The sequence below is a fragment of the Equus asinus genome, chromosome 4 (assembly GCF_041296235.1).
Source record: "Equus asinus isolate D_3611 breed Donkey chromosome 4, EquAss-T2T_v2, whole genome shotgun sequence".
Classification (NCBI taxonomy): Eukaryota; Metazoa; Chordata; class Mammalia; order Perissodactyla; family Equidae; genus Equus; species Equus asinus.
In genome coordinates, this window is record NC_091793.1 from 117,291,819 (window position 1) to 117,304,064 (window position 12,246).

Here is a 12,246-nt window from a genome sequence, read left to right on the forward strand (position 1 = left end):
AACTGTCCCCCGATCTTGTTGCTTTGAAAAGATTTTTTCTATTACTAAAAAAGTTTGGAAATTACTGGTTGAAATAATTAACAGTCAACAAAAGAAGTCAAGAGGAGTAGGCTAAGAAAAATTTCATTTGCTCCTCAAAATCACTAAGCTTTATGCCTGCATTAAACCAAATCCACAGAAAGGTTTCTCTCTGGACTGTCACATTCTGACCCACTGTGGAATTGTCGTTAGAGGCCAAGTCTAAGATTCAGGACTACATCTAACCTCGTGCCCTCACCTTCCACAGGGACCATAACATAATCACCAGTGTAAACGCAAAAGAGGGCAGAAGCCAAGAGGAGAAAGACTTTCAAGACAGGTATGGTCAACAAGGTCAAGTGCTGCACAGGGACAAGTGTTGTAACAATGCAAAATGTCACTGGTAAAGATTTTAAAAGAATAATATTGCCTACTCTTGGCAACAGTGTGGGTAAATAGGTATTTTCATACACTGGTGTGAGAAGCGGAAATTGAAATAATATTCTTAGAGGGCAATCTGACAAAACCTAACACAAATTTAAACGTAAATTCTCTTTAACACTTTCACTTATAGGAATATATACTGCTGGACTTGTAAAAAATGCACAAAGCTACGAATAAGGTTTCCTACAACACCACTTCACCACTCACACAAGAAAATAATGGAGAAAAGGTCAGTGTCAATGGGTAAGGGAAGACGTTTTTTAAAAAAGGAAACACATATTAAATAAGGAGACAATAATACTAGTGGAATTCAATACCTTACTTGTCCTTAAAATCTACACTAGAAAAACATGCCAATTTAAGGAGATATAATATACTTTGAAAAAAAGACATTAGTAGCCTAAACATCAAACAATTCAGGAATAAGGAAGAAAAACCAAAGTAATATAGTGCAAATAATCCTAAATAGGCAGGCCACAGTACCTATTCTAAAGCATGTGCAAATTTACGCAATAATCTAAAATTCCAGAAAATTGCTACCCCCAAGGTATCAGGCCACTGCTCTCACTCTAGTAAAATACCTTGCAGCTTCTCTTTGACTTTTAGCTGATACAGACTTTGGGTTAATAACTGAAGGTAAATTCAAGCCTGTATAACTAAGTTCAAACAGTTAAAAGTGAAAACCATGTAACTGATATTTCATAACTGCTCTAGCACACTGAAACTTTCTCACAGGAAGAAGGAAAACAAAAGCTATGATGCAGGATATCACAAAAACTAATCAATCTATAATTCAGAAACAATTATTTAGACGTCAGTTAGCCAATTATTCTTAGCCTGCGTTAATTACCTTTCTCTATTTTTTTGAGGAAGATTAGCCCTGAGCTAACTGCTGCTGCCAATCCTCCTCTTTTTGCTGAGGAAGACTGGCCCTGAGCTAACATCTGTGCCCATCCTCCTCCACTTTATATGTGGGATGCCTACCACAGCATGGCTTTTGCTAAGTGGTGCCATGTCCGTACCCAAGATCCGAACCGGCGAACCCCAGACCACTGAAGCAGAACATGCGAACTTAACCACTGCACCACCGGGCTGGCCCAATTATCTGTTTTTCTTTTCTTTTCTTTCTTTTGGTGAGGAAGATCAGCCCTGAGCTAACATCTGTGCCAATCGTCCTCTGTTTTGTATGTGGGATGCTGCCACAGCATGGCTTGATGAGTGGTGTGTTGGTCCAAATCTGCAAAACCTGGGCTGCTGAAGCAAATGTGCAAATTTAACCACTATGCCACTGGGATGGCCCCATAATTATTTCATTTTTATGTAAGAAGTGAGATGTCATGACCCCTACCCTGTAAAGGTCACTTTAATAAAATTATAGAACAGAATAAAAATTGGCTGGCCAAGTACCAACAGTGACAGAGTTGGCTCACATCACCATCCATTCTGAGTAAAAAATTTTTATCTCAGAAATACCTTTGAAACAAAACCTTCAAAGAAAAATGAAATGCGTTTCTGTCAAACTTATCAAAGAAAAAAGTTTAAACAAGTTCACACATCAAACACTTCCAATTTTAAGAAGAAAACATACCCGAAAGGAAGGCTAGTTTTTTCTTCAGAATGGGTAATATCACTGAAGCCTCCATTTTATTCCAGCAAACTTCCTCACTTCTGAAAACAGAAAGTTAAATGTCAACTACAAGATAATAATCATTCTATGAAAATACATACTTACGATGGCTTATCCTAGGGTTTCTCAATCTTAGCATTACTGACATTTTGAGTTGGATTTAACTGTTCTTTTTTGTAAGGAACTGTGACAACCAAAACGTCTCTAGTCGTTGCCAAATATCCTCTAGCAGGCAAAATTACAGCCATTTGCGAATCATTGGCTTAACTGTTTTTCAGAGCAATACTCTTGGGCTAAAACAGTGCCTGGTACATAGCAGTAACTCAATAAATTATTTGCTGAGTAAAGGAATCAATCAAACAGGCAAGCTTCTCTCCTTTGCTCTCCTTATTGATTACACAGCTTAATTCCAAATACCTGATTCTTTCAGTTCCACTACTCCAATGGCTTTCTCTGACTTCTCATATTTTTGCTTCTCCATGACATATGGTAACATATCTTGTCCTCATGTTTGCTTCAAGATATTTCCTAATAGACTGTTTCATTAGTTGCCCCCGCTGTAACTGCCTCCATCTCACCACATTTTGTATTTTCAAATTCTCCAGGGAAAAATCTGATTAACCCAGTTCATCTTTTTGTATCAAGCCATAATTCACTGTTCTTAGTTTGGTTTTCCAGTGCCCACCCGGCCACAGGGAAGGGTTATGGCTAAATACAAAACGGAACTATCCATACAGCAAGGGCTAAAGGCAGACAGTTTCCCTGAGAAGGGAGCTTTAGCACAGCAGGCCTCTGAAGGCCTGGCCAGCCCAGTATATTACCAACACGGGATTTTGAGGAGAGCAGGACCTTTAAAACAAAACAAGAAAATCAAATGTTTAATTATATTATCCACCTATACTTAGTTTCATGTCTGAGAGAGTATTCTCCACCACATTTTATCCCTCCTTCTCCCGTCCCACCTCAAGCCCACCCCCCATTATAATATAGCGAGCATTCCTTCAAGTAGACCATGAAACTGCATTGTATTTAGTGAAAGCATACTCTCTTTTTCTTTAACAGCCTCTTTTTTTTAATTGAGATACAACTGAAATGTATATATATTATTTTCAGGTGTACAATATAATGATTCGATATTTGTATACATTGCAAAGTGCTCACTACAATGCGTTTAGTTAACATCTGTCACCATACATAGCTACAAAAATATTTTTTCTTGTGAGGAGAACTTTCAAGACCTACTCTCTTAGCAACTTTCAAATATGCGATATAATATTATTAACTACAGTCACCAGAAAGTATACTTCCTTAAAAATAATTTTCCAGCAGAGCAGAAAATGTGACTCTATATGAAAGTATATTATTCAGCAAACACTTACTATGAACCTTGTCGATTTCAGGCTCTGTGAGCCAGAGCTAAAAACTCAAGTCAAAGCCCTGCCTTGAAAAAAATGTATTCTTTAAAAAGAAAAACCAAAAAAACCCAGCTATCAAGAAAAAAAAGATGTAGTCTCAATATGTCAGATAATGACAAAGCAAGACTACTGAAACAAGTATACTATTTTACAGCTTTCGTGTATACAACTAAAAAAAAACGATCACCGCTATTTGCACCTGTCTACAAAGAAAACGTGCTGTCAAACTCAATATGATATATCCCATTCAAGTTTTATACTTGAATATTTGTTTGCAATCTGGCCATTCATTTTTGTTCTGTATCAGCCCGGGCGAACATACAATTAGTAGGAAGCATGAGGGAAAAGTGCACATCTTACATTTTTACTCTAAAACCAGCAGCACTTCATGTTTCCATCTCAATACCTTGATCTGACGACTTTGCTATCCGGCTCTACAAGAACCAGACAGTTCAGATTCACGTCTATGGTCCCTTCTCCTGTGACCAGCTTATCAGAGACTGGATTGGAAAGCTTGATAATGATGATGATAATGATTATGAAAATTAACATGTACTAAGTGTTTCCTACAAGCCACGTACTGTTCTCAATGATTTATTTGTATTAACGTACTTAATCCTCACAATATTTCTATAAGGTAAGTACTATTATTATCCCAATTTTACAGAAGAGTTAACTGGGGCTTAGAGAGGTTAAATGTTGCCCAGCATCTCACAGCTAGTGGGTGGGGAAGTTAGGATTTACACTCAGGCAATCTGTTCCAGCAGTGATGTTCTCACAAGGCACTATTGGCTTACCAACAAAACAGCTCTGAAAATACGCAGTGACATCTGGCCTACTGAACAAGACAGGGCCCTAGACTATATGCAAAATGACAACATGCAGAGTATACACATGTATACAAGCCACTGCCTTGATTCCTGCTTAAGGCACCACCACTTTCACCCACCATTGCTTTTGCATCATCGGTGCAAATAATACCTAAGAATTACCATAAAAATAATTTTGTCCTCACAGTCCCCCAGAAATCTAAAAACAAGAGAACTGCCTGATCTAGGCTGTCAATAGGATGCTCTCACAAAAGAATTTCAACCTTGAGAGAGTAATGCAGATACAAGAACAACTTAGTCATAGAAACAGAACAGACTTCCTAACCAGACTCTTCCTACGGTATGAGGACAAATTCTCAACTGCCTTCGGCTCCTTCCTATTTTCTGAGCCTACTTCTCCATCCTTCTCATCAATTCTGTGGGTTATACAACATCCTTCCAATATATCCCTTTTCTGCTTCAGTTGGAGTTGGCTTCTCTTTAGGCAGTGGAGGAACTTGACTGGAATAGGAAGCAAAGCTGCAGTTTAGAGTTTAGGAGATCGTGTCTGCAATCACTTAATGCTGCTTCTTTCTTTTACCTGTTGCCACTTATTCTGAATGAAAATGCCCATCAACACACAGGTTTGAAGCCTTGCCACAATAAAACCCAGTTAGCCAGCACCCAAGAGAAAAGAACATCTGGAACTCCCAGGATCCCTCAAGGCATAAGAAATTAGCGCACATGACCCTTGGAGTGATATCTGTGTTGTACAAGCTTTACACATCAGGTTACTGACTTTATGCCAAAAGTGCCAAATTTTTCACCATTGTGTTCTCCACATAAAGCAAAAAAAGGAGATGGCTTCGGTCTCCGGTCTAGACTTACCTTGGCAAACTATGACATCCAGAAGCAATCTTATACTATTCACTGTCTCCTGAGGGACAGATGCTCTATACAAACTTCCCATTACTTTACAGAACCACTTCAGCACAGCAAAACACTAAATTGTTTTTTTTTTTAATCCAACAGCTTTTTTTTTTTAAGAACATCTTGAAGGTGATGAAAAAGTAACTTAAAGTAATGAGAAACATAGGTTTTTGGGTGTGTGGGCCAAGATCAAAAGAACTGACTGGTAAAACATGAAGCAATGAAGAAATGAAAGCTGTAATGTTTACTCTTTATATCTTCCTCCCTTCTAGAGTCTCCTTTCCATCAATCTCTTTCACTGTTGTCATAAAAGAGACGGGTGATAAAAAATAATGATTACTGTACCACTAGTTCCAATTACATCTAGTTTGTCAAAAGTTATTTGTTTTAGGTTTTTCAAGTTGTTAGCATAGCCATAAAAAAACAAATTTGCTTATCTCTAGTTATCTTACATATCTCATAGAATAGTTAAAATAATGTACAAAACAAATCTTGCAAAATACAACCATCCATTACCATCACCATAATAAAATGCTAAGTAACACAAAGACCAACTCATGCTCCTCTCCCATGGGATAGATACAGATCACTGTTTTTGACAAGAAGAAACTTATTCAAACTAAATATATCTAAGTGGATTACATTCTCAAACAAGGAACGAAGCCAACGATGGAGATTTACCTGATATTAATTAATGAAAAGTGGCAGGGAAAATTTACTTTTTAAAAAACCTGCCAAGTAAAGCAGGCTACGAGCAGAAGAATTACACAATTCAAAACATGCTTAACAAAAACATCATATTTCATATATGGTCATTTAAAACGACCTATTTCAAGTCACAATTTATTAAATGTAAAGGAGGCAGAAAGCCAGAGTTTATAGCAGATGCACTGCCTTGGAGACTGGAGAATATAAAGAAAAATGTGCAACCATAACTGCATGTTACCTTCCACCAAAACCAAGAACTACCAAAGTAATTATCATTTCTAGGTACAAAATAAATCCTGCCTAAAACAGAGCCCTTCTACAGTTAGGGATGATCAATTCTGAGGACTAGCAATATGGGGAGGCTAGGTTTCAACTGACATTGTAACCATCTTCTAGTCTGAACATCTTTCTCAAGATCTTACAGAGTCAGAGGACAACTAAGGCAACCAAGTAGTTAAACTGGTATCTAGTCTCCCCAAGAGCAGAGATTAAGTCTTATTTATCTTTGTATTTATTCACTCATCAATTCACTCATTTAACAAAGCCATAAGGAGCCTACTAGATCAAGGCAAGGCTAGGTACTGGACATACCTGGCCTTCAAAAAATATCTGATAAATAAATGGATAGATAAATGAACGAACAAATGAACAAACATACGACACAGTAAAGTAAAACACTTACCTAGGAATCCTAACATTATCACAACTACCTGATGTCAACATCTTGTGGTGCAATCATAGGATCACATGAAGCTTTTCCTTCAGAGCAGCTCCTCCCAGCTTCTTTCTACTGGGATAGTCTCCCACAGACCCAGCAGCTACATAAATGGCTGGACGCCGGAGAAAAGCAGGTCCCCGACAGTAGTAAAATGGACATCCATGGGTGCTACCAATGGGCAGCCATTAGAGGGCAGCAGAGGATGTGTTGAGCAGCAGGAAAAGATCATTACAGGCCTTTTAATCAACACGAGGCAAATTACACTTCAGAACATATTGTAATTGATGATATGAGTGGGTGCACTGGAACTCCTCTCTCAGTAAGTATAAATCAACCAGTTTATTTGGAAAATTTAGTTAGATTCTTCAAAGAGCATTTTTAACAACCAGTGAAAACCCATTAGGACAGCCTGAGGCTAACTCAATCATCTCTAATAAGTCTACATCATGTAGACACACAAGGGCAATGAACAAAATCAGAATGCAGGCTCTTTAGCTTCGTATTTTCAGAAGAAATACTATAGCTGTCCTTAAATTCAGGTCAGAAATACCTTCAACTGTTGTTTCGAAGTAAGAGCAATCTTAGAGATTAAAACAAATGAATACATATACACGTACTCACTACTACATAACTGGGTTCATCACTCTACACATCCATATATTAAATTACACAGAAATGAACATTACTCAACTTCAGAATAATACATAAGTAAAGCAGATCAACAGTTGAAAATTTATGTAATTTTTTTGTTAGTGCAGGTGCTTGCCTATGATTATTAATCTGGTTTTACAACAATATCGGCAGTTCTTAATGAAAGAACAATCCTTTTTGATAGATTTTAAATGAAAATGATAAATAGTTAACTTTTACCACAACACAGATCTATCCCAAACTGTAATTCTTCTAAATGAAATTCAAAGCTAAAGCATCACCACATTATATCATTTTTACAGATGGATCATGACCTAGTTTATTTAGTGAGGGAGGGAGAAAAGAAAGGGAAAGAGAAAGACTTTGACTTTTCTATGAAAATATCAATGATCTACAGACAAGAAAATTCTATATTAAGGAATCCAGGAGGACATTAAAAGTCCTATACTGTATTTAAACTTCAAAAATTCAAAAGTCTACTGCTAATGGTAATGACAGTCCACCACTTAAAAACCCTTTCAAAAACTACAATATAAGCAACTACCTCTATACCACCCTCCTTCCCTGCCCCTTCTTGGCATGAGCCACAGACATTGATATTTACAAAGTCAGAAGCAGAGGGAAGTCAATTCCTTAAGGACTTCCACACCCCTCTAGCTATTCTACCAAACCCTTAGCAGCTGCTAACTGCCATTTTTGAAGGTCCAGTTTCAAAAATTCCTTAACTATATGAATTTTTCAACTCTTTGGCTCTTCTTGTCTGTGTTAATTTATTGACAAATCCTCAGGAGTTTGGCAGCTTCTTCACCAAAAGTGGGGTAGCAAAAGGAAAAGGGAATACTGCTTCACAGAAATGAATCAGGCTTATGAAATTCCAGGAAGGTAAAGATATCCTCAGCTGTAGAGTGCCTCATGGCTAGAGCCTCTTCACCTGCTGGCAGAGCTCTCTGAGACCAGCTCTCCACCTGCATGGCTTCTGCAATCTGAGTCTTGCACTGAGCTCCAGGAATCCTGGGCCACTTCCTTCTCCAGAGCAATGGATGTGTCACTGAGTTCACCTGACTGCTGAGGTCTCCCTCCTTCACCAGAGGAGGAAGAAGGTCCAGCTATAATAACTTTACAGATTCCTGGTCTAATTTCTAGATCTCAAAAGCTCTTCACCTGCTATGTAGGTGTCTTCTGTCCTCCTCTTCATCTCAGAATTTCTCTGGATCATCACCAAACCTCCTCTCTCCTGATTTGTATCCTAGAAAGAAGTGTTCTTCTTCTATCCTTGGCAAAGACACACATGCCTTCCATTGAGCTGATCTCAGACTAAATCCAATATTTTTAGCATCCAATTGTTTATATGTTGGATACCACACATCTATAAAATAATTCTTTTGTTCAAATGAGCTAACACACATATAACATGAATTGTGATTTTGGCACTAAGTTTTTTTATTTATCTAATGTAAATATTTGGTATGTACCACACACCACACTGGAAAAAAAGTAAAAAACAGTATTAAGAAAAAGGCAAAGGGGGCCGGACCCATGGCTGAGTGGTTAAAGTTCCACATGCTCAGCTTCAGTGGCCCAGGTTTGAGGGTTTGGATCCCGGGCATGGACCAACTCCACTCACCAGCCATGCTGTAGAGGCATCCCACATACAAAATAGAGGAAGACTGGCACAGATGTTAGCTCAGGGCTAGTGTTCCTCAAGAAAAAAAAAAAAAAGAGGAGGATTGTCTGCAGAAGTTAGCTAAGGGCAAATCTTCCTCACCAAAAAAAAAACAATTAAAAAATATTTAAGTCAACTAAAAAGATGGAAAATTGCTCAAAAAATGGAAATTGTTAAAGTATGCAGAAAGAAGCTAGTGGAACATGTGAGAGAGTTAGTTTCCATGAGACTAAAAGTCCCATTTAAAAAAAATGTGTATCGTAACGTATTTTTTGAGGTAAAACTTCAAAAACAATACTGAACACACTGCAAATCCTTTAACTTGTTCAGTAACTGAAACGTCACTTCACTATCACATGGGACAAAATAATATAGGACACATGGAAAACTATTTCTAGAATGATCCCTCATAAGAGCAATACTAGCTATCTTTCCCACGCAAAGACCTGCCCACTGAAGACCTCTCTGCCATGGGATTCTGTTCCAAAGAGCTGTTCCCCCTGAAAGGTAGCTTAGTGCAGTGGTAAAGATCATGGCCTTGGAGCCAGGGTGAGACTCCAAGGCGGACACTTACTAGCTAGGTGATTTGGGCAATTCCTTTAATTTCTTTTACAGGCATAATCACTGAAGCTAACTCACAGGACCGGGGATTAGGTGAGCTAATATATGTCAAGTGTTTAGTATACTCCGGGATGGTAAGCACTCAATACATAGCATCTGTTTTTAGCAGCTAAATTTTCCTTCCTCCACTAATTACTGATTTACTACCACTGATTCTTCACTGAGGCCACGGCCAGAGCATTCCCACTAAAGCCTTCTTGGTCCAACATACTAAAATGGTCACAACCTTATTACAAGTAACAACACATCCTGGCATTTTTTAATGTTCCAAAAACAATACTTCATCCTCAAAACAACAATTCTATTAACAGCTCCATTTTTTTCTGATGAGAAAACAGAGGCACACAGAGGTTAGGTAATTTGCCCAAGGTCATGCAGAACTTAAGGGATTTACAAATCACAGACTTGGAACCATGGAGAATACCTACTCCAACTTTTTTCAGTTTACTGATAAGGAAACTGTCTTAGTCCATTCCAGCTAACATAACAAAAATACCACAGACTGAAGGCTTACAAACAACAGAAACTTATTTGTCATGGTTCGCTTCGGTCTGCTATAACAAAAACCCCATAGAGTGGGTGGCTTATGAAACTTATTTCTCACAGTTCCAGGGTCTAGGAAGTCCAAGATCAAGATTCAGTGTCTGTGAGAGCCCACATCCTGGTCCACAGAAGGCATCGTCTACATGTGTGCTTACACTGCAGCAGGGGCAAGGGAGCTCTCCAGGGTCTCTTCGATAAAAGTGCTAATTCTCTCTCAAGGCCCCACCTCCAAATACCATCACATTGGGGATTAGTTTTCAACATATGAATTTGGGGGGGGACACAAACATTCAATCTAGAGCAGAAGCTGAGATCTGGAGACGTGGATCTACCCTCCTAAAGCTGCAGAGGCAAGACAGTAACAAGATGAAACTCAGGCTCCTAAAACTCTGCACAGTGTTTCTCTCCACTATATTATGTTGTCAAGTAATAAAATCAAAATTAAAAATACATGAATAGCAGAGAACAATTATTTCATACATGTTAATAATTTTTTCTATATAAATAAATATGCCCCACAAAAACTTATATACAAATGTTCATAGAAGTATTATTTATAACACTCAAGATATGGAAACAACCCAAATGTCCATCAATTTTGAATGGATAAACTAAACCTGGTACGTCCATATAATAGAATACCATTCGGCAATAAAAAGGAATGAAGTATTGATACATAGTACAACATAGATGAACTTCAAAATACAATGCTAAGTGAAAGAAGCCAGGCACAAAAGGTCACGTGTTGTATGATTCCATTTAAATGAAATATCCAAAACAGGCAAATTCATAGAGACAGAAGTAGATTAGTGGTTGTCCAGGGCTGGGGTCGGAATGGGGACTGCGCGGTAATGGGCACAAGGATTCTTTTTTGGAGTGAACAGAAATGTAAAGTCAAATGGTGGTGATGGTTCTTTAAATCTACTAAAAATCACTGAATTGTACACTTAAAATGGGTGAATTTTATGGCATGTAAATTTAGCCTCAATAAAGCTGTCAAAAAATAATTTTAAAAATAAACAGAATTGCCCATTTTGTAAATCAGGAAAATCTAGACGAAAATGATGTGCACTTTAAGTACTAAAAAATAAAAACTAAAAATACTAAGCAGCACGTTCAGAAAGTCTGTAAAATGGATTGCACATGCTGAGCAATTTATGCCCCTGACTTTCACTACTTAGAACACACTGCTACGAAAGAACTTCAGCTGCAAAGCCAAATTTCTTTCAAAGCTGTACATTCTGGATGGGCTAAAACAATAAGAAAAAAAGATTCACCAGAGTAAATAGAGGCAAGAAAGGAAAGTATAAGCAATAACGTGGATACTACTTTTATGTTCATAGCTGCCCAAACTATCATTCTAAATAAATCGGTCCTACAAAGGGACCTAACATTCGCTTTTCATTTTTAACCTATAGAGAGATTTATAAATAAAGGTCTTATCTTAGGATATCTCAAAGTTTTCATACCAACACACAGAGACATCCAAGATTTGATTAAAAATTAAATATTTATTTCTTCAATTAGTATTATGTTTTAAAACAAATCAAGTCTGCCTTTGGAAAAGAGTATAAAATGTGTCTTTCAATTAAAACACGACTGACTTCTGTATTCTCTAAAAATCAAAGGCTTAGAGGATCATTGGACGCAAATCACTTAAAAACGTCCCCTACACTAAGAGGTGAAATCTCAAACTAATTATCTATATATTTCCTTATACGTCCAAATAAGAATAACATCACTGAGAGTGCTCTATGTATAAAGCAGGATCCTAATCACTTCAAGTGCATTATTTCATTTATAATTCACAACAATCCTCCCAGGTTAGAAATTTGTGTCACCGTGTAACAGCTGAGGAAAGTGAGGCTTAGTGAGATGAAGAGAGGTTAACCTGACCAAGGTCATATAGGTCATAAGCAGAAAAACTGCATTTAAACCTAAGGCTGAGTCAACGCCTGCGTTACCTTACTTCTCATGCTCTGGTTCAATGTAGTAAACCTTTATTATAATACGAATAATAAAGGTCTTTAACATCTCTCGAGTGGAACTGTTCATTTTTTTAGATATAAAGACATCAAGGTTATGTTTGTTAAGAAGAG

The 12,246-nt window shown here is 37.6% G+C and overlaps 1 protein-coding gene across 3 annotated transcripts in view; it reads right to left on the minus strand.

Moving 5' to 3' along the window:
• Nucleotides 1–12,246, minus strand: part of SESTD1 (SEC14 and spectrin domain containing 1) — a 111,367-nt gene that overhangs the window by 70,226 nt on the left and 28,895 nt on the right. For all 3 annotated transcript variants that reach the window (XM_044768635.2, XM_070508196.1, XM_044768636.2), the window contains exon 2: nucleotides 2,051–2,130. In XM_044768635.2, the coding sequence (XP_044624570.1) occupies nucleotides 2,051–2,105 (55 nt within the window). In that variant the 5' untranslated portion in view covers nucleotides 2,106–2,130. The remainder of the gene's footprint in view (nucleotides 1–2,050; nucleotides 2,131–12,246) is intronic.